The sequence below is a fragment of the Xyrauchen texanus genome, chromosome 9, assembly GCF_025860055.1.
Source record: "Xyrauchen texanus isolate HMW12.3.18 chromosome 9, RBS_HiC_50CHRs, whole genome shotgun sequence".
Taxonomy (NCBI): Eukaryota; Metazoa; Chordata; class Actinopteri; order Cypriniformes; family Catostomidae; genus Xyrauchen; species Xyrauchen texanus.
Window position 1 is genome coordinate 38,483,227 of NC_068284.1, and position 23,716 is coordinate 38,506,942.

At 42.3% G+C, this 23,716-nt stretch overlaps 1 protein-coding gene across 1 annotated transcript in view; it reads right to left on the reverse strand.

Annotated features, from left to right (window-relative positions):
* The window catches only part of LOC127649766 (unconventional myosin-X-like), a 79,725-nt gene that overhangs the window by 11,540 nt on the left and 44,469 nt on the right, over positions 1–23,716 (reverse strand). The window contains exons 20-37 of the mRNA XM_052134994.1: positions 23,575–23,699; positions 22,177–22,291; positions 21,643–21,749; positions 21,176–21,520; positions 20,940–20,979; positions 18,445–19,353; positions 11,834–11,954; positions 9,094–9,337; positions 8,843–8,938; positions 8,632–8,725; positions 8,464–8,519; positions 4,073–4,215; positions 3,577–3,768; positions 3,303–3,460; positions 3,081–3,204; positions 1,083–1,383; positions 284–491; positions 52–188 (exon numbers count right to left, since the gene is read on the reverse strand). Coding sequence (XP_051990954.1) covers positions 52–188; positions 284–491; positions 1,083–1,383; positions 3,081–3,204; positions 3,303–3,460; positions 3,577–3,768; positions 4,073–4,215; positions 8,464–8,519; positions 8,632–8,725; positions 8,843–8,938; positions 9,094–9,337; positions 11,834–11,954; positions 18,445–19,353; positions 20,940–20,979; positions 21,176–21,520; positions 21,643–21,749; positions 22,177–22,291; positions 23,575–23,699 — 3,515 coding nt within the window. The remainder of the gene's footprint in view (positions 1–51; positions 189–283; positions 492–1,082; positions 1,384–3,080; positions 3,205–3,302; positions 3,461–3,576; positions 3,769–4,072; positions 4,216–8,463; positions 8,520–8,631; positions 8,726–8,842; positions 8,939–9,093; positions 9,338–11,833; positions 11,955–18,444; positions 19,354–20,939; positions 20,980–21,175; positions 21,521–21,642; positions 21,750–22,176; positions 22,292–23,574; positions 23,700–23,716) is intronic.

Here is a 23,716-nt window from a genome sequence, read left to right on the forward strand (position 1 = left end):
AGGATTTAGTTAAGATAAGGCCTGGTGATGGTGGTTTGAGGTTTGACTCACTTCTCAAACTTGGCGAGGATATCGGCCACCACTGCCTTACTCTCTATGGCTCTGTCTGTAGTGTTGTTATGTTCAAACAGAGCGAACATGTTCCTACAATCCTCCATGGAGAGACCTTTCAATAGCTTCTCTACCACCTGATGTAGGGGACACAAATGCAAAGGTTAACCTGAAACTGAATCTCACAATAGACATGCGTGGGTGTGTTTATGTGTTTGGTTTTTGTTTGCACCTCTCCTGCAGTTGTATGTGAGTTAATGGTGATTTTGCAAGACCCTCCCCCATGGCAGTAGACTGTTGATGTCATTTCCTGTCTGCTGAGAATGGCCCGCAACTCCTCTTGTGAAGGAACGTACTCGCGTCCACGCACATGGCGCAAGGCATCTTGGGAAAATGTAGCATAGCGATCCATCTCTGTCCCAGGGTACAGCTCTCGTGTCCTGAGTGGTAATACTCACTATTAATAATATTTCTATAATTATGATTTTCACCCCATTATTTCTTTTTTTTTCTTCTTCTGATTTCTATATTGTATTTAACAAATAATAATACAACAAAAAATGCTCAGTTTTTTTAGTTTTGACCACGAACAGCAAAGGCGTTGCTTCAATTTATTGAATCAAGTCCAAAATTATTCTGGGTTCAAATGGAGGAAAAGTCACTAAGACTTATCCCACTCAAATAAACTAAACCATTTTTATTACATCGGAAAAATGTATTTTGGTCAAAGAGAATAGGACAGTTAAGGCAGTTTGACAGTGCAAAATACTCGAACACACACACACACACACACACACACACACACACACACACACACACACACACACACACAAACATGATTTATAAGCTGTTTTCCTCATGGGGACCGACAAAATGTCCCCACAAGGTCAAAAATTTCGGGTTTTACTATCCTTATGGGGACATTTGGTACCCACAAAGTGATAAATACACGCTCACACACACACACACACACACACACACAAACACACACACACACACACACAAACACACACACACTTTCATACACTGACCTCTTCAGGTGGAATTTCAGGTATTTAAGGATGCTTCTAGAGGCTGGGCTAAATGTGCAGCACATGCAGGCCATGATTCTCCAGCCACTGATGTGGGCGGGTCCAGCTGGCTTTGGGGGGTGTGCTGTCTGCTTGATGAGCTGGCAGAAGAGTTCATCCCTAAGAGGTCGGAGGTCATGAACTGTCTGCAGGAGATTCTGGATGTGTGGTATGGGATTGGCCTCTCCCTCCAACTGATGAAGAACACTGAAGAGCTTCAGGGCTTCAGCCTGAAGTGTGCTGTAGCTTCTCCCTTTGTCAGCTAAAAACACACACACACACACACACACACACACACACACACACACACACACACACACACACACACACACACACACACACACACACACACACACACACTTATTCTTATTTTTTTTGTTGTACTTTTTTACCAGATAAAAACCATGTGTCATAATTTTTGTCAAATGCTTACATTTTGTTTACTTAAAAACTGATAATTTCAACAATTCATTAACATAGATGTTTAATCAGAATAATTAGATCTCATAATTTATGCAATTATATATATGCCTAGAATACAATACTAAAATAGATCATATGTTACAAATAAAACAAACACATTTTGAAATTCATGTACATTTGTCACATTAAGAAGCATATTTGCTCACACACTGGTGAATATCTTTTTTTCTTTTATAATATATACTCACCGGCCACATTATTAGGTACACCTGTACATCTACTTATTCATGCGACTATCTAATAAGTGGAAACTATCATGTGGCAGCAGTGTAATGTATAACATCCTGCAGCTACGGGTCAGGAGCTTCAGCTAATTTTCACATCAACCATCAGAATGGGGAAAAATTTGATCTCAGTGATTCAGCTGTGGTATGATTGTTGGTGGCAGACGGGCTGGTCTGAGTATTTCTGTAAACCTCCAGGGATTGTCACGCACAAGTCTCGATAAACAAAAAAAAACCAGTGAGCTGCAGTTCTGTGGACAAATGCCTTGTTGATGAGAGAGGTCAACGGAGAATGGCCAGGCTGGTTGGGGCAGACAGAAAGGCCCCAACCACAATGTACAATTGTAGTGAGCAGAATAGCATCTCAGAATGCACATGTCGAACCTTGAGGCAGATGGGCTACAACAGCAGAAGACCACGTTGGGTTCCACTTCTGTAAAGCTGCAGTGGGCCTACCATTTGTGTACCTCAGCAGATATCCAGATTTGTCAGATTTGCCAGGCAATGTTTTCCAAATGTCTACTGTCCAGTGTTGGTGAGCCTGTGCCCACTGCAGCCTCAGTTTCCTTTTCTAAGCTGACAGTAGTGGTACCTGGAGAGGTCTTCTGCTGCTGCAGCTCATCCGCCTCAATGTTCGACCTGTTGTGTGTTCAGAAATGCTTTTCTGCATAGAACTGTTGTAATGCATGTTTATTTGGGTTACTGTCACATTCCTGTCAGCTTAGATCAGTCTGGTCAGTAGCAGGAGATCAGCAGTTACAGAAATACTCAAACCAGCCTGTCTATCAACAAAAATCATGTCACAGTCTAAATCATTGAGATCACATTTTCCCACATTCTGATGGTTGATGTGAACATTAACTGAAGCTCCTGACCCGTATCTGCATGATTTTATACATTACACTGCTGCCACACAATTGGCTGATTAGATCACATGTAATGTGCAGGTGTACCTAATAAAGTGGCTGGAGAGTGTATATTTTGGCTGTTAAGCCTTTTATCTTACAGGTCAGTTATTGTTTTTAGATTTTGTCTGTTAAGTCTTTTATCTTATAGGACAATCAAAAGAGAGGGAAAGGAAAGTTGAGGGAGAGAGGGGATAAGGGATTAAGACATAACCCAGACTGGATTCGAATCTGGGTCCTCGTGGCTCTCGTTTGTCATGAGCACTACCCTTGCGCCATTGCCCTGACGAGCCCCCGTTAATATCGGACCCTGGTGCAAGCAGTTTGTTTGTGTATGTGTTACTCACAGCTGTGCTGTGTGTCTCCATAGGGTAAGGGCAGCAGTGCAGTGTGCAGAGGGTGGTGTGTATATCGCAGTATTGGGTTCCTCTTATAGATTTGCTCCACCACCTCTGAATTCAGACAGTTCTCCTGAAAGAACACATTCACATAACATACAAACCATGATTACAACAGCATATCCAGAGATAGTTACAAAATAAGAACATATATGTGTACATGTGTCTTACCTTGATGTCCTGTAAAAGTTGTTGCGTGTGTGTGTCCATGAGTGGTTTGCTGTCGATGATGGTCTGCACAGAGCTGGCCCACCGGCTAGCCTCTGTCTGCAGCTTAGAGTACAGCCTGTACGAATGCTTACGGCCAAACACGCTTACATTCCAGTAGCCTAGACACACACAAAACACACAGGACAGAGATTAAGAAAGATTTTCTCATGTATAATGCAATGTTTTGTTGGTAAACTTTTCACTGAGTATATGTTTGCTGGTTGTGTATGCTAACCAGTCTCCTTGAAGACCCTCTCATCAGGAACAAGCACAGAGCAGAGGCTGTTAAGCACTAAAGAACCCAATTTCAGGGCATTTCTCTCTGAGCTTTTATAATAATCCACCGAATTATGAGTCAGCACAAACCAACGCTTTTTCAGTTTAAGATTGCCAGGACTGCTGCCCCGAATCTCTTTATACAGCCAACCTGAAAACCACAAAAAGTAAGAAAGAGAGTTCACATATTTTCATAACTAAAAACACAGTTTGAAGAGATGTGCAGTTTAAGTTGACTGTGGTGTCAATGTAAGAGTGAACTTTTTATTCAGAAATGACACTTTCCATTCATTTGCCCACCTGGATTTGAATAAATACAGAATGTTTCTGAAGGCTTTTGTAACTCCAGTAGTAAATGCTAGAACTTTACCTGACTGTATAAATAATCTTCAGACAAACCATGAACAAATGGATTCTGAGCATGCCTTTTGACTTGTGAGCAGGTAACATCTTACCCCTGATAATGAACTCTTGTCCCTGTACGCGTGTGTCTCCTTTAGTGCGCTGCAGCAGTGTAATCCAGTGATGCATTTCTTCTGCTGATTCAGCCATGCAATGCAGCACCCGATGAGCTGTAATTATCACAAAGGAGTTTGGCCTGCAGAGAGAGAAATAGTGAAAAAAAAAAAAAAAATGTAATCTGTACACAATGACAATTAGTCTCCTTTTTTTTTTTTTTTTTTACCTTTTTTCTATGGTCCCCATTCTTGGGTAATAATTACGAATAAGTGCACAGATCCACTAATCTTCCTTTTTACATTTCTGTATTTAAAAGTCATAATTATGATGCTCTATTGTACATCATCCTGCTTACTCCCTTACTAATTTCGAGCTAGCTCATCTCTTTGGAACTGAAAGCAGATGTGCCATCAGGAAAATGTAAAAATAACTGACAGTCCTGTGCAAAAGTCTTATGCAGCTGTGTAGTGAGGATGTTTTTAAAAATAATGGCATGAAAATTTTTATTTATCAATCAACTTATGTGCAGTATGCAATTAATAGTTTTTATTTTTTTATTTATCCTTTATTTAACCAGGAAAAAAAACCCATTGAGATTAAAAATCTCTTTTGCAAGGGAGACCTGGCCAAGATAGGCAGCAAAATTACATCACATCATTACATACGTACAAAGACACACAAATGAAAGCCAATTATGCAGTTACAATGTAATCTCAATAAAAACATTGACATGTGAGGGAGTCCAACTCAAAGCATCTCATTCTCAACTTAAAAACACTCAAAGGAATCAATTTACTAAGTTTTAAGTTGTTCTGCAGCAAATTCCATGTAAAGGGAGCAGAATAAACAAAGGCCTTTTACCCAACACAGTACTGACATGTGGAACAGAAAACAAGACAACAGCCTGAGAACGGAGAGAGTAATGACCAGCTCTTTTTTTCATAAGAAGTGAACATAAATAGGATGGGAGCACACCAAGAATAGCCTTATATATAAATGTATACCAATGACAAAGCCTCCGTGTGGCCAGAGCAGACCACCCTACACGAGAATACAGCTCACAGTGGTGTGTGCGAGCTTTACAATTAGTAATAAATCTCAGCGATGCATGATAGACTGCATCAATCATGTGAAGGCATTGAGCAGATGAATGCATATATAATATCTCACCATAATCCAGCACAGATAAAAAAGTGGATGCCACTAACCATTTTTTAACTTTAAAAGAAAAGCACAGCTTATTTCGAAAGTAAAAACCGAATTTTAGCCTCAACTTTCTCACTAGACAGTGAACATGAGGCTTAAATGATAGGCAATCATCAATAACAATACCAAGATATTTATAAGTTGTAACAGTCTGTATTTCACGTCCATCAAGAGTAATCACTGAGGGAACATTCTGTTGTCTTTGCCAATGTCCTGTGAAAAGCATACATTTTGTTTTGTCTGCATTGAGCACAAGTTTCAACTGTAGCAAAGTGTTTTGGACCACATTGAAGGCATTCTGTAAATGTGCAATGGCTTGTTTAAGAGAGGGTGCACAGCAATAAATAACTGTGTCATCTGCATAAAAATGAAAGTTTGCATCAGAATACATGCCGATTAAGATTATTTATATAAATAGTAAATAAAAGAGGGCCTAATACAGAGCCTTGATGGAACCCCTTTTAGGATTGGTAAAATACCAGCTTGAACACCATCATGCGTAATGCACTGAGTTCTGTCACTAAGATAGTTTGAGAACCAAGATACAGTTTTCTTTGAAAACCCTGAATTAAGAAGCCTAATCTTTAAAACATCATGATCAGCCGTGTCAAAAGCTTTTGACAAATCAATAAAAAGTGATGCACAGTGCTGCTTCTTGTCACGAGCAACAGAGATGTCATTTATCACCTTCATTGCAGCTGTGATGGTACTATGTTTTTTCCTAAAACCCGACTGAAATGGTGATAAAATGTCCTGTACATGCAAGAAGTCTTTCATCTGATCACTCACCAACGATTCAAGCGTTTTGGCCAAAACAGACAAATTAGAAATTGGCCTGTAATTATTTAAGTTTGACGGGTCACCCCCTTTCAATAATGGACAAACAAATGCATATTTCCATATTTTGGGAATAGTATTGCTCTCTAAAGTAAGGTTAAAAAGGTACGTTAGAGGCTGTGCTACACAATCAGCAGCTAATTTTAAGAAATAGGGCTCTATAAGATCAGGTCCTGGGGGTTTTTCAGGAACCAGTCCTTTTAATGCTTTTTGAACGTCAGCCACTAAGAATGGAGTGAGATTGAAGACACTTGTAGAAACTGGTACATCTCTACAAGGTGTCACAGTATAAGGACAAGCAAATAAATTAAATCAATATTTGGTGTGACCACCCTGTGTCTTTAAAACAGCACCAAATCTCATAGGTACACTTGGGCACAGTTTTTCAAGGTTGTTGGCAGATAGGTTGTTCCAAGCTTCTTCGAGAACTTGCCACAGTTCAATGTATTTAGGTTGCGTCGATTGCTTCTGTCTCTTTGTGTAATCCCAGACTGACTAAACAGCAGCGTTTCCACTATTGGGTCAAATGAGGGTGTGCCAGTGCATGCCAGGACCAGTTGCGTTCCTTCATCGTGCCTCCTCAGGGCTTGCCTAAGGCCTGCAGATTACCCTTGGGCCAAACAAGGCCAACCGGGGATTGAGGCAGGTTCAATATCCAAGGTGGAGTTTCGCCGAACATACCAGGTTGTGTATCAAGTGCACAACGGTACAGGTTCAGGAAAAAAATTAATGTGAGCACAGTACAATCCGTTAAAACTAACAAAGCGGTGCCCATATAAATGACTTTCCATTGTTCGGTGAACATTCATAGACGGTGTGCTGGGACATCGTCCTGCTGTTAGTGGAGAGACCGCTCTTGATACCATGGCAGTTACAGTCGGTGAGTTGTCAATGCTTACTTATATTGCTGTTTACAATATAAACTCAATATTCTAGATAACTAGATAACACTAACCTTAGCTTGAGCTTCCTTCTTGCTTGTGAAAAGGGTGGGTGTGTGACGTAGGTACCGCAGGATTTTATTGGGTCGATGGTGGGAATGCAGATCGATTTTGGTATTGCGGGTCATGGTCCGAGGCTATTGGCCCCGGCTGGTCAGATGTTAGCCCTGGCTCGCACTGGCCCGACAGTAGAAAAGCGGCTAATGATGTTGAGATCTGGGGCCTGATGTATAAACGTTGCATAAGCACAATTTTATTTTTTTAAATGTGCGTACGCAATTTTCCATGCACATATCGTGATTTAAAAAAAAATAAAACTTGCCGTGAATATGTGTGCACTGTCCGGCTCTAAAAGTAAAGATAAAGGCAATTTCTTAGAGATATTTTCTGTTCTATTGCAATCATGTACTGAGATAAGTACAGCATTTGAATAAAGATTATCTGTAATGCTATGCGCACTTGATTCTGACTGACGTGAAATGTCTCAGTAAAACGGACAGTAGCTATAAGACAGGCACTGCATTCAGTAGTCGAACGGACCATTGGAGAGACATGTCTCATCAGAATCAGCATTGTACAGCTGCAAACAGGTACAGCAATGCACATAAAATGTGCATCAAATATGCAGCCTGCTCCACTTCATCCTGACCCTCATCACAAGGAAACCCCAATTCTAGTCTAATAAAAACTTATGAAAAGTACATTTGAGGTTCAGCTGTTTTTAAAAAAATATAAAATACCAGTCAAATATAAAATATTAGTAATCCAATGATATCAGACAATGCTGCACAAAATGTTTTCATAATTTTCATATTGTTTACAGTACTAAATATTTAACTTTTCAATAAAAATACCCTTGAAACTGTTTAAAAGGTGTTCTGAGAAGCAAATTAGCTTAGGTTAGATTTATGTCTGCAAAGATAAAAATATGTTCAAGATAAATTCTTTGAAAACAAGTTCATATAATGTTTCTCCATGGTGCAACATCTAACCTTTGGGTACATGTGACATTTAGTTTTATCTCTTATAATACAGTTTCTCGTACCGTTAAACTCAGTAATCACATGTTTGGATGGTGAAATGCATATGGTAATTGTATGTAGATGAGGATATGCATAGTAAAAACAGGCATTGTACACTCCAAAAAACAAATGAATCACTTGCATGCACGCACAATCTTCCGCTAGCAGGGATTTATTAAGGGAACTATGCACAGCTTCTGGCATACGTACGGTTTTATAAATCTGATATTTTGTGCGTACTCAAAATCTGACTTTTTTGCTAACGCACACTTTTAGGAAGAAATGTAAAGAGAGAGAGGGAGAAAAGACAAAGAGAGAAAGAAAGAAATTAAAACAGAGAGTGAAAACATTGTGTGTGTATTTATCTGTAAGAGTGCTTACTTTTCTGGGTTGTCAGAAGCACATACAGAATCAATCATCCCCACGTCCATCGTACCCTAAGAAAAACACACACTCATGTTGCCTCATGTTCTTATGGATAACACTCTTAATAACTGTCTGCAAATGTGTCAATAACTGTCTATGTACAGGTGTATGTGTAATACTCACCACAGCATTCTGAGGATTTGCTTGTTCATCATTCATCTCTCGTATTTCCTGTTCTGTTGAGGTGTGCACCTGACTCAACACACTGAACCAATGACTGCAGATCACACAAAGACAGCCAAACAGTTTTACACATTATTGATCAACTAAAAAATCAAAAGGCCTGAAGCAAGCAGAGATAAAAATGCATAGTGAGACACATAAACACACTTACCTGGCATCTTCTGCGGTTTCTGCAATGAGGTGGTATGTTCTCTCGGGCATTACAATGTCAATTCCATTCTCCTTTCCTGTTACATCAATAATCTCTCTAACAGAACCACAGGAAGAGAGAGAGAGAGAGAGAGAGAGAGAGAGAGAGAGAGAGAGAGAGAGTAATTGAGGCTTTCATATTGTAAAAATGTAATCTATCTATCTTGTATCTATCTGACTTGTGACTTGTGACCAGAAGCCTTGAGATCTTACTTGGCTTCGTGCATGTCCAGCATGCCTTTCATCCGCTCCTCTGTATCATTCTCATAGTAAATGAGTTTGCTCTGTCGTAGGACAAACCAGCGGCGTCTCCAGTTGCGACGAGAGAGAGTGGAGGACCCTCCACCCTTTTTGAGCAGCCAGCCTTGTTTGAGAGCCTCCTGTCTGCTGCGGAACCACAGAAAGGTTTCATCTTTCAGCACACACCAGCGACGCTTCCACGAGTTCAACAGTCCACCTGCAACACATATGAAATAATGAGAAAGATTTTAAGATAAGATTTGGCTTTGGTTTTTAAGTAAATGGAAAGCAGCAATGGCATGTTATTATGACATTCAAAAATCATAGTTTTTTCTGTCAGCTATGCACGAGAAACATCACATGCTGTAATGCGGCTTCTGTACCTTTGCAGTGTAAAGGTGGCAGTAGATGGCTACATTGATGTTAAAAAAAGGTCCAATCACAATTCACTATGCAAATAAATGCAATATAGCTATAGAATGCAAATATTAAAATTACATTTTTGTGGTTGGTTATATGTTGAATGGCAAACTATAAATGTAAGTCAATGAGAGATTTAATCTTAAATATATTTGGCATATTAAATAAATACATATTTAAAAAAAGTATTATAAAGTATTAAATGTATAATGTATATTAAAAACCAAAAACCTTAGCAGACTGAAATGATCTGTAAAACAAAAAAGTTTCGAGCTGAATTATCTGCAGAAAAGTTTGAAGAATTAAGATGAATTACAAGTACTGTAAAAAAAAAGGGATAGTTGAATGAAAATTCTATCATTATTTACTCACCCTTATGTTGTTCCAATCCCATATGACTTTCCTCCATGAAATAAAAAAGGTGATGTTAGGCAGAATGTTAGCCTTATTCACCATTCACTTTCATTATAGGGAAAAAGATACATTTTGTCTTGTATCTCCTTTTGAGTTCCACAGAAAAAAGAAAATGATATGAGTTTGGAACAACTAAAGGGTGTGTAAATGATGACAGAATTTTCATTTTTGAGTGAACTATCCCTTAAAACAAAAAAAAAGAGGAACGGTGTTGGGAGAGTGGTATAATATATATATATATATATATATACACAGTGGGTACGGAAAGTATTCAGACCCCCTTAAATTTTTCACTCTTTGTTATATTGCAGCCATTTGCTAAAATCATTTAAGTTCATTTTTTTCCTCATTATTGTACACACAGCACCCCATATTGACAGAAAAACACAGAATTGTTGACATTTTTGCACATTTATTAAAAAAGAAAAACTGAAATATCACATGGTCCTAAATATTCAGACCCTTTGCTCAGTATTTAGTAAAAGCACCCTTTTGATCTAATACAGCCATGAGTCTTTTGGGGAAAGATGCAACAAGTTTTTCACATCTGGATTTGGGTATCCTCTGCCATTCCTCCTTGCAGATCCTCTCCAGTTCTGTCAGGTTGGATGGTAAACGTTGGTGGACAGCCATTTTCAGGTCTCTCCAGAGATGCTCAATTGGGTTTAAGTCAGGGCTCTGGCTGGGCCATTCAAGAACAGTCACGGAGTTGTTGTGACGCCACTCCTTCGTTATTTTAGCGGTGTGCTTAGGGTCATTGTCTTGTTGGAAGGTGAACCTTCGGCCCAGTCTGAGGTCCAGAGCACTCTGGAGAATGTTTTCGTCCAGGATATCCCTGTACTTGGCCGCATTCATCTTTCCCTCGATTGCAACCAGTCGTCCTGTCCCTGCAGCTGAAAAACACCCCCACAGCATGATGCTGCCACCACCATGCTTCACTGTTGAGACTGTATTGGACAGGTGATGAGCAGTGCCTGGTTTTCTCCACACATACCGCTTAGAATTAAGGCCAAAATGTCAGACCAGAGAATCTTATTTATCACCACCTTGGAGTCCTTCAGGTGTTTTTTAGCAAACTCCATGCGGGCTTTCATGTGTCTTGCACTGAGGAGAGGCCATAAAGCCCCGACTGGTTGATGGCTGCAGTGATGTTTGACTTACTACAACTTTCTCCCATCTCCCGACTGCATCTCTGATGCTCAGCCACAGTGATCTTTGGGTTCTTCTTTACCTCTCTCACCAAGGCTCTTCTCCCCCGATAGCTCAGTTTGGCCAGACGGCCAGCTCTAGGAAGGGTTCTGGTCATCCCAAACGTCTTCCATTTAAGGATTATGGAGGCCACTGTGCTCTTATGAACCTTAAGGGCAGCAGAAATTTTTTTGTAACCTTGGCCAGATCTGTGCCTTGCCACAATTCTGTCTCTGAGCTCTTCAGGCAGTTCCTTTGACCTCATGATTCTCATTTGCTCTGACATGCACTGTGAGCTGTAAGGTCTTATATAGACAGGTGTGTGGCTTTCCTAATCAAGTCCAATCAGTATAATCAAACACAGCTGGACTCAATTGAAGGTGTAGAACCATCTCAAGGATGATCAGAAGAAATGGACAGCACCTGAGTTAAATATATGAGTGTCACAGCAAAGGGTCTGAATACTTAGGACCATGTGATATTTCAGTTTTTCTTTTTTAATAAATGTGCAAAAATGTCAACAATTCTGTGTTTTTCTGTCAATATGGGGTGCTGTGTGTACAATAATGAGGAAAAAAAATGAACTTAAATGATTTTAGCAAATGGCTGCAATATAACAAAGAGTGAAAAATTTAAGGGGGTCTGAATACTTTCCGTACCCACTGTATATATATTATTATTTTGTTTTTACCTTTAATATAAAGGAAACTGTGGAAGTAGGGGAGAGTGACACAGCTATAAACAGAATCCCGCCGATAAGATGATTCATCATCTGTGTCAAACCTATCAAAGTCATCCTCACTGTCCTCAAACTGAAAGAAAGAAACACACAGGAATATACAATCAGCAAACACTGGTATAATGCATGAGTTGGTGTATATGCAAGACTCCTGTGTAAAATCTCTGAATACTCTTGTGTATAATATTAATACTCATGTAAGACCAGTAAGTTGACCAGAATTTTAGCCAGTAACCACACATGTGTACCAAGCCAAGTAGACTTATTACTTATATAAATATAGCCATGTAAGTCTGTTTAACGATGCAAAGAACATTTCCTGACATTTACCCTTTATTTTGATCCTTGTATTCTGTTCTGTGTGGTATTTAGCATCATCATTATCCTTAAAGGGATAGTTCACCCCAAAATGAAAACTGTTTAATTCTTTACTCACCCTCATGTTGTTCCAAATGTCTTTCTTTTTTTTTTCTTTCTTTTGTAGAATACAAAAGGAGATGTTAGCCCTGAGTCACCATTCCCTTTCATTGCAATGAAAGTGAATGATGACTGAGTCTAACTTTCTGCCTAACATCTCCTATTGTGTTCCATGAAATGAAGAATATCATACAGGTTTAAAACAACGAGAGGCTGAACAAATTATGACAATCCCTTTAATACCTCTTCCTTATGATGCTGATTGCAATATTGTTAATTCTTAAAGGAATATTTCTCCCAAAAATCTAAATTCTCTCATCATTTACTCACCCTCATGCCATCCCAGATGTGTCTTTTGCAGAACATAAACAAAGATTTTTAGAATGCCTCAGCTCTGTAATTCCATTCAATGCAAGTGAATTGGGTCCAACACTTTCAAGCTCCAAAAAGTAAAAAAAGCAGCATAAATATAATCCACAAGACTCCAGTGGTTTAATCCATGTATTCTGAAGAAATCCAATCAATTTTGGGTGAGAACAGATAAAAATGTAACACAGTTCCCCATCTGTCGCTCACTTCGACGTTGTGTCGAGTGAAGCAACACTAGGGGACTTCTTTGAAGGGCTCGGTTACCTCTGAACTTGAGAAAGGCCAATGAGAAATTGGCAGACTGTCCCTCCCCCAGACATACAGGTATAAAAGGAGGGAATCATGCGTCTGTCCATTCAGATTTCTTCTTCGGAGCAGAGCGTTTGTGTGATCAGAGAGCTGAGATCACTTACTGTTCTACTCACCTCTGCAGAGTTTATGCTGTTGGATCCTATGGCGCATATCAGTGGCTTTTTCCTTCTCTGCACGGCAGTGCAGCTTTGCCCATGGGCGCTTCGACAGTGCTACTAAAATAGAATATTTCAAAGAGCTTATTTTCTTTAAAACAGCAAATACACGGCAGGCGTAGAACGTCCTTTTCAGGACGCATCTTTATAAAGATGCCCTCCCGCCCCTGTGTTGTTCCTGGATGCGGTCGATTTCTCTACGCTCCTGATGGTCACAGGCGCTGCCTCGTGTGTCTGGGCAGCAATCACACTGAGGCAGCATTTGTGGATTATTCGTGTTCTCACTACGAGAACCTCACCGTGGCAACGTTGCGGTCACGGCTTTCCTTCTTAAGGAGGAACGTCACTCCAGCCACCCCCCCTGTCTCGCTCCTTCTTCCCACGGGATTGATGATGACCCAGCTGGTGATGGAGGCAATTTAGGGATGGCAGCGGGCTTGGTTTCGCCCGGTATATCCCCACGATCCACCCACCCCACGGCACGGGCCAGGCTCGAGGTGAGAGCGGCTCGCCTCAAGGCCAGTCTGTTTACTCCCTCGAGCCCCCCGAGCTGGATGATGAGTTCGCCGCTGCATCTGAGGGTGTTCCAGCATCTGACGTGGAAGACTCGACTAGACTGCCGCCTTCGGGTCAGCACGCCCAGTCTGAGGCTGATGCCCAGATGGCTGACATACCCCCGCCGGTTCCTTTCTTCCCGGAGGTGCATGATGAGCTGACAAGGTCATGGAGGGCACCTTTCACTCCCTGCAACTGACCTCCTCGCTCATCCACTCTCACTACCCTAGACGGCGGGGAGGTCCCCCGGGTGGACAGAGCTGTTGCGATCCACCTGTGTCCCGAGAACACCGCCACCTGGCGGGATTGCCAGGTGCTCCCCTCCAAGGCCTGTATGTTGACATCTTCACTGACCACCAAAGCCTACAGTGCCACTGGACAGAACGCCCCCACCTTGCATCAATGTCCCTACTGCAAGTTCACCAGGCCAAGGCACTCAAAGATCTGCAATTGGGTAGTCCAGACCCTGATGTGTTGCAGGAACTGCGCTTTGCGACCGACCTCACCCTCAGGGCCACAAAGGTCACAGTGCGGACACTCAGGCAGGCAATGGCCACCCTCGTGGTCTATGGCTAAACCTGGTCGAGATGCGGGATGTAGACAAAGAATGCTTCCTCAACACCCCGTCTCCGACACCAACATTCGTTGACACCGTTAACGACTTCGCCTAGCAGTTCTCAGCGTGAAGAAACAGACGGAGGCCATTTCCCACATAATGCCCCACCGCCGCGGGCAGTGCTCCGTGTGCTCGCCGAGGGCGTTCTCCTGCGGCTTCCAAACGTCAGGCAGCTCCGCATCAACCTGGGACCAGCTCTCAGCCACAGCGTCAAGCACCCCGTAGGAAGCGCACGCCCCCGTCTCCCGAAAGTCCTCAAGGACCCGGAAGGCTCCCAAGTGTTCCTGAGACGGACAACCCAGGGAACGAGACGTTTGCTCTGGAGCTGGTAAGCAGAACACTCATCCCCCAGTAGAGGGCCGAGAGGAGAATCTTCATATAAAAGGTATTTTCTTTTGCCTCCCGATGCCACTACCTGCTCCGCCGCACTGCAAAGCCTCGCCAGGTACGTCAAATACAATTGTCCCCTTAGTGCCCCTCGCACAGAGCTTGGCTCTCACTTCCCAACCCATTGCACTGGTTGGCCAGGATCATCCAACTCGGCTACGCGATTCAGTTCACCAGGCCCCTCTCCCCTTTCAGCAGGGTCCGCTTTACCTCTGTGCATGGCGAAGACGTCAACACCCTGCGTGTGGAGATCGTGACCCTTTTACTCAAAGACGCGATACAGCCTGTCCCTCCAGCTGAGATAAAGAAGGGTTTCTACAGCCCTTCATCGTACCCAAGAAAGGCGGCGGCTTACGTCCGATCTTGGACTTGTGAGTTTTCAACTGGGCCTTACACAAACTCCCATTCAAAATGCTCACACAAAGACACATTCTAACTCGCATCTGGCATCAAGATTGGCTTGCAGTGGTAGACATGAAGGACACATACTTTTATGTCTCTATCTTGGCTCGACACCGACCCTTCCTATGGTTCACGTTCGATGGCCAGGTGTATCAGTACAAAGTCCTCTCCTTTGGCATGTCCCTGTCCCCTCGCGTCTTCACGAAGGTCGCAGCGGCAGCCCTTGCCCCGCTAAGGGGAGTGGGCATTCGTATACTCAATTACCTTGACGACTGGCTCATCCTAGCTCACTCTTGAGAGTCTCTGTGCGCCCACAGGGACCAGGTGCTCAGGAACCTCAGCTGTCTAGGGCTAGGGCTGTCTAGACTCAATGACAGCGCGCCTCACCAACAAGCATGCTCAATCGGTGCTGAAATGCCTCACCTTATTCAAGACAGGCACACCGGTCCCTCTAAAACAATTCCAGAAGCTCCTGAGGCATATGGCATCCTCCGTGGTGGTCACGTCACTGGGGTTGATGCATATGAGACCGCTTCAGCACTGGCTTCAGACTGGAGTCCCGAGATGGGCATGGCGCCGCGGTACGTACTGTGTGTTCATCACCCCCCCTGCCGCCAGACTTTCCAACCCAGGACAGACCTCTGTTTTCTGCGGACAGGAGTCCCCATACAGTAGGTGTCCCGACGCGTTCTGGTCACCACAGATGCCTCCAAACAGGGTTGGGGCTCTATGTGCATCGGACATGCAGCCGCCGGCACATCAACTGCCTACAGCCGTGGCCAAAAGTACTGGCAGTGACGTCAATTTTGTATTTTGCAAAGTTTGCTGCTTCAGTATTTGTAGATAATTTAACATGTTTCTATGGTATACTGGAAAACAATGATAAGCATTTCATAAGTTTGAAAGGCTTTTATTGGCAAAAACATTCAATATATGCAAAGAGTCAATATAGGTACACTCAGCGGAGAGTGGAGGCTCCACCCCCAGGTTGTCCAGCTGATTTGGGAGTGGTTCGGCAAAGCACAGATAGACCTGTTCGCTTCCCAAGAGACCTCCCACTGCCCGCTCTTGTACTCCCTAGTGGAGGCTCCCCTCGGGACAGGCGCGCTGTCACACAGCTGGCCCCGGGGGCTGTGCAAATAAACATTTCCCCTGTGAGCCTACTTGCACGGATGCTGTGCAAGGTCAGGGAGAACAAGGAACAAGTCACTCTGGTGGCCCCCTACTGGCCCACATGGACTTGGTTCTCGGATCTCACACTCCTCACTCCTTTCTCCTGAGGAAGGACCTTCTTCTCAGGGATGGGGCACCCTCTGGCATCTGTGCCCAGACCTCTGGAACCTCCATGTCTGGCCCCTGGATGGGATGCGGAAGATCTAAGTGGCCTACCACCTGCTGTCATAGACACGACCAACAAGAGCTCCCTCTACCAGGCAACTTTACCCTAAAGTGGTGCTTGTTCACAAATTGGTGTTCTTCCCGGTCTGAAGACCCACAGAGATGCACAGTCGGGTCAGTGCTCTCGTTTCTGCAAGAGAAGTTGAAGGGGAGGCTGTCCCCCTCTATCTTAAATGTTTATATAGAAGCCATATTGGCTCACCATGACGCAGTGGACGGTAAGTCCCTAGGGAAGCACGATCTGATTATCAGGTTTCTTAGAGGTGCCCGGAGGCTGAATCCTCCCAGGCCATGCCTGTTCCCCTCATGAGATCTCTCCATGGTCCTTTCAAGCCTTCAGAGACCCCCCTTCGAGCCGCTAGAATCAGTCGAGCTCAAAGTCCTCTCCTTGAAGACGGCCCTCCTGATCGCGCTCGCTTCCATCAAGAGGGTTGGGGACCTGCAAGCGTTCTCTGTCAGCGACACCTGCCTGGAGTACACCCATGTCGTCCTAAGACCGCGACCGGGCTACGTGCCCAAGGTTCCTACGACTCCCTTCAGGGACCAGGTATTGAACCTGCAAGCGCTGCTCCAGGACGAGACAGACCCAGCCTTGTCGTTGGTGTGTCTGGTGCGTGCTTTGCATACCTATGTGGACCACATGCAGAGCTTTAGATGTTCTGAGCAGCTCTTTGTCTGCTTTGGTGGACAGCGGAAAGAGAACGCTCTCTGAAAACCCATGTGATGTATTTCGACACTCCTAACCTCCCCCCAGCCTGGGCAAGTGGTGGTCTCTGCGGGGTCTTTTCCACCCGGAAAGAATAGGAGTTGGAAAAGAACACCTTCCCCTATGCGTGTGATAGCGCTAAGATGGCCCCAGCTGCTTTAACTCTATGCGAGAAACATAGAGAGAGAAAAGGCGTGGCTAGCGTGGCCTGCTCCCATGCTTGGCACGTAGCTTTGTTCCCCTTCGGGGTGTCGGGAACCTAAAAAGTTTATGACGATTTTATGGGGTGTTGGGGAAGGGTACGTGCAGTCTGACGCAGCCTGTCACTTTGGTACGCAAATACCTGCCCGCACCTGCATCAGCAGCACACGTACACGGTTCAGCACATGGCGTGATTGAATAGGGACCCCTAGTGTTGCTTCACTTTACACAAAATCGAAGTGAGCGACAGATGGGAAATGTCTACGTTACTGTTGTAACCTCCATTCCCTGATGGACGGAACAAGACTTTGTGTCCCCCTGGCCACGATACTGAACTGAGCCACTGCTATGGCCGAACCTTACTCTCGGCTCCTCAGTGCAAAACCTGAATGGACAGACACATGATTGCCACCTTTTATAACCGTATGTCCGGGGGAGGGACATGCAAATTCTGTCTGCCAATTTCTCATTGGCCTTTTCTCAAGTTCAGAGGTAACCGAGGCCTTCAAATAAGTCCCCTAGTGTTGCTTCACTCGACACAACATCACGTTCCCTCCACCAGGGAACAGAGGTTACCACAGTAACCTAGACGTTTTTACTGTACATCTTGCCATTGCAGTCTCTAGGCACGATCATGATTTCAAGCTCGAATGCTTGATGCATGCGCAGAGTGCTAGATGGCGCTAGGAAGTTTTATAGAGCTTGAAATCATGATCACCAAAGAGACTGCAGATGTCAAGATTTATAGTGTAAATTGAGGTACATTTTGGTCTGTTCTCACCCGAGACAAATTGGATCGCTTAAGAAGACATGGATTAAACCACTGAAGTCGTTTGGATTACTTATATGCTGCCTTTATGTGCTTTTTGAAACATAAAAATGTTAAACCCCCATTCACTTGAATTGTATGGACCTACAGAGCTGAGATATTCTTCTAAAAATCTTTGTTTGGGTTCTGCAGAAGAAAGAAAGTCATAAATATTTGGGATGTAAATGATGAGAGAATTTTCATTTTTGGGTTAAAGAACATGCTTGATTTACTCACTGAAGACTGTTGCCCCTCAGAACTGAAGCGATACGCCCCTGAGCTGACACTGGTGCTTGTTGCAAAGGAGCTGCGGTGGTCACGTGACCAGTGGTCATTGAGAGGTGGGAGGCTGGGAGGTTGCATGTTAATGCCACCCTCATCATAATCATCTGCATCATAATCAGAGTCTTCATCTGGTGGGATTAGTTCCGCCTCCCCCTCCTGAACCACATGAGAGTAGGCGGAGCTGCTGCTGGAGGATAGACCGTGATAGGCTGAGGGTATGATGGTGGGTGGAACAGGTGGTGGAGGCATACGATCATTAGCATAAGGATCTTCTTCTGAGGAATCGTCACTGGTGCGTATTCCGCTGGTACGCTGCCCATCAGAGTGGCCATGCTCGCTGGGATTCGGCGAGTCTTTAAATCCATCTTCCTCCACCCCGAGGCCTTCATCCACTTCCTCTTCATCCTCACCTCTTTCACTCCCCTGCTGTGAGCCACCAGACTCCCCCAGTGAGCTCTCAATGTTGCGTACGCATTCATCGATCTCGTCGAAGTTGAGCGAGGTGAGGAACTGTTGAGCAGCCTTGCAGGCCTCCTCTTCAAGCCTGCGCAGCTCCTGATCGCGAAGCCACTGCAGACGCTGCATCGACTGCTCAGTCAGACTCTGCTCCTGAGCCTCCTTCTGCCGTCGCAGATCTTCAATCTCACGCTCCAAACGCAATATTTCCTCCACCTGTGATGCTTCGTTTGCCTCGCTCACAGACACCTTGTCGAACACATTCTCTGCCAATGACCGCTCTGGTACAAGGTCAGACTCAGATGGGACAGTGTCAGGTGAAATACTGTCTGGTGTGGTACTTTCAGGTAAGACATTTTGAATCTCCTCCTTTTGAATCTCTTCCAATATTCGAGCCTCCTCCGCCTGCATACAGGATAGTAAAGTCTGCATTACTCAATCCACTGAAAGTGGAAATGTGCGGTTGTTACATTTAGGAGCTATTTCTACCAGATCTGACAACTGCAGTAAAATATCTTTATTATTAGTGTAACCTAATGCAATTAAGTTGATTTAGACAATATTAAAAATGATTTTAGACTTGAATAAAATCAAGTTAGATAAGAGTGTACCACTTAACCCTTTAAACTCTGAAGGTGTTTTTAAAGATTTCGAGTATAACTCGATACAATTTTATTTAAACTAATAAAAACAAATTGTGTTTGGTATCATGGTAAAGAAAAATTTCCACATGTATTAATGATATAGATTATGATACATTCTGTTAATTTCAGCCTAAGAAACTGCTGAAAAACAAAATCATAAAAATGTTTTGCCAAATGTTTTTCTTATTTGACTTACATATCTCTCGGTGTAAATAAGGTGACTCAGAAAAAACATTTTGTCAGATACAATTATCATGTCAACTGTATCAGAGAAAATGTTTGTGTTGATATGACAAAGCAATCAAAAGTTATAGCATTACAAAAATAATCATAGTGTCCAAAAACATCTTCATGTGCCAAAAGACTCTCAAAACAAATAAAACATAATAATTGTACTTAGGAACTAATTACACATGCAAACGCTACAATGACTAAATGCATGCATAGCATGAAGACACGATTTTAGTCATGAGAATTCACAGAATGAATGCCTTTTGACTCAATAAGTCAGCATCATTGAGTTTATGTAATGTACTTGGCACCATCTCTTGGTGGCCATATGTAACATTGTGCTTCATGTGGATTATCTAATGGTCTATGCAGCTGATTACCTTTTGTGTGGGCTTGTTTGAAAAATAATCACCTCCTCTAAGTAATGCAATGTGATTTTTTAAGTTTCGTTTATTTTTTGTGAAGTTATCAGCCAAAACGCGGCATACAAGCAACACCAACATAATTGTCAAAGACATATACTTAGCTAATACTCGCTATATTTTTGTCTGTGAGTAAAACAAATAGGCTGTTTGTATTCTACTCTTTGAGAGCTTTCCAACAACCTATGACACAATGGCTATTTGATGAGATTGATGTTTTTACTGACTACAATATTTATAGTGCAAATGTTTTTTTTTATAAATTATTAAAACAGAACACTTCTGATTTGTCTGCACATTTCAAAGCACTAAACCAGTATTGTTTATAATGCCTCCATGCAGTGGAAAGCAGAGCCTCTAAGCTTTCAAACTATACATATTTTTTATTGGTCAAGACTGTAGTTATTAATGTTTTGATAATTTTTTTCTTGCGGCCCCGCCGGCAAGCTTAAAGGGTTAAAGCACATTTTTCAGGTTACTTGTACCTGAATTTTTGTATCAGTTCATCACATCTAATATTTTCTGCCACTGAGGTTACATATCAAATGAGAATTTAATAAATGGGAAATAAAGGTTTCGTATCTGTAGACCTTTTAAATTGTAATGTAATTAGCTAGCCTATAAATATTGGTTATGGTTGGTAAATGGTTATGGTAAAGGTTTTGGTTATGGATTTGAAAAACATTTCACTAACCGCTCGTGCCAGGAGCTCCAACTCCAGCTGCTGTCTTTCTCTGACAATCAAGACAACATTAAAAAATATTAGCAACTTAGAAATAAACACGAGTAACACAAATGTTGGTATAAAATAATACAGAATAACTAACATTTTGTCAAATTTCTTATATTAATTATTGTATAGAAGTACATTCTACTTATTCTGCTATATGTAACATATGGATTATACAAAGACATGCATGTTGGGCCCACCTCTCTAGCGCCTCCTGTTCTGCTCTTCGTCTCTTCTCCTCTTCTTCTCTCCTCCTCTTCTCCTCTTCTTCTCTCCTCCTCTTCTCCTCTTCTTCTTTCCTCCTCTTCTCCTCTTCTTCTCTCCTCCTCTTCTCCTCTTCTTCTTTCCTCCTCTTCTCCTCTTCTTCTCTCCTCCTCTTCTCCTCCAGAAGGTGAGTGCAAAGCCGTCGTGCCCTTTGACCTCGGAGTCTCTTCTGTAAGGTGATGGTGGCCCAGCGCATCTTCAGGAAGCGTCGCCGCCAATAAAATGATCGGAAGCTTTTCTGAATTACCACAATGCATTGCAACAGTCGTCTGTATTGCCTCCTACAAGAGTATGAGAGAGAGAGAGTGGGAATGAATGGGAGAATAATATATGTGTGTTGGCACCAAGTGGAAGTGAGCGTGCATTTGCATGCATATGCATGTGCATGTTTAAGTGTGTTTACCGTGCGCTGTAGCCAAGTATATAAGCTTGGATAATAGATGCTGCTTTGAGCACTTCCTTCTCTCTCTGTTTCTCTAACCGCAGCTCCAAACTCTCCTTCAAGAACACCTACAAAAGCAACCAATCAAATGCCAAACTAAACACCAGATCCACCAGTCATGACAGATTTAGATTGTAAAATAAATTAGTAGATATGTTAATGAATTTTATAAAAAGGTTTATAATATAAGGGTTCACTTTAAATACAAATAAAAACAATACACCCTACATTATTTCCTGCTGAATATTCAGTTTCACTAGGAAATATATAACATTACAAATGCACTGTGAATGACATTTCATGTTGTCTTTTACATATACACACACTCATGTGAATTTGCATCCGGTCCTTTATTACAACATGCAAACACGCACACACTAAAAAGCATTTTAAAAGCACTGGATTGTGGTAATGTTCAGTTTTAGGGCTCTGAAAATGAAACATTTATTTCAATAGATTTCAAAGTGAACATCATGACAATATGATGTTGCTTACTTTGGTCTTTCCCAGCTGCCATTCAGCACTGTTGTTGTCATAGAGCTGCAGCAGGAGTTCACATCGCCCCTTGAGGTCATCTGACAAAGCCGCGTCTCTCATCAGCACATAGTACCTGTCAAACAAAAAATACATATTTTATATTCATTGTTCCAATATTCAAACAATATCAAACTTTCCAAATATTAAAAATATTGACTAACATATTTGGTAAATAATCAAAAACTGGCAATTCAGAATAATGGCGCCTACGAGTTTAGAGAATACTGAAAAATTTTGAAAATTGTAACTTTGGCTGCTATGCTCTCTGGCGATGGCAGACAACGAGTCCAGTTGTGATTTCGGAAATCCAATTCACTATAATCCCGCGTGTTTTCAAACTGTTCCGTCTTTCCACACCCTCAAAATGGATCGTATGCATTCCTGTCTGTTAAACACGCTTTCTCTAGTGTGTAAACAAAGACATATAAATGTATATAAAGATGTATAAATCCATTCCGTTGAATCCAAAGAACAAACAGGTGTGATGTCATTTAGAACAAAATCTGGTCAAAAAGAAAGGGTTTTTGCATTAGTTTCGGTGGTTCGTAACAGCTCATCTGGATGAACTTTTAGGAAAATGTCTTGCCATCTGCTAAACACCTTCTTAATGCAATTGGTTCACATCGCTGTTCTGGAGCTCCACCTACCTTGAGGCCGACAGCTCATTTAGTTTGTTTTCAGTCAATTAAAATCAGTCAACATGAACACACTGGCATATTAGCGAGCTGGTGGAAATGTACCTACATCTATACTATTGTTTCCATAGAGACATTTTGCAAGAACATGTCATGTGATTTTCTTTTTAGTTTAATTGGTTTACAAAAGGAATTAAATCTACTCAAACACTCACAAGTGCCCATTCACTCATGTGCCATCTGCAGCAAAAGCAATTCACACATCTACCCATAGTAAGATATCTTAACACGGTTTTATCAATACATCTTTGCAGTAGTATCAGTGTCATCATAAATTACAACAATAGAGTGTAAACGGTGCATATTATGGCCGTGTTTAAATCATCATCATGTGTTTAAAACAGCTTCTTTGACTGACCTCATGTGAATTCTGCTCATAGAATGAGGCAAAAAGTCATTGATAACAAATTTTTATGGTTTCACATGTAGCGTCCTCATATTTAAATGCTCCTCTAAACACCTCCCACAGTGGTGTGACAGGTGTCTGAATGTTCACAAACAGTATACTGTTACACTTATTTTTATACCTGAACGAATAACGCAGAAGAACTTCTCTGGAAATATATCGGGGTCTTAATAAAGCAACTTAAACAAAGGTTTGAGAATAATCAGTTTTTGCAGCACTATGTTCATAATGTTTCAGGTGAAATTCTGGCCAAACCTGAAGCAGAAATCCTTGAATGTTCTCCGAACTGGAAACCCAGAGCGCCTGATCTTAACAGTCTCCAACATCCCAGAATATCTCAGCTGGTTAAGGACAACAGACTGCTCAAAATGATCTGGCATCTGCGAGAGAAAGAAAC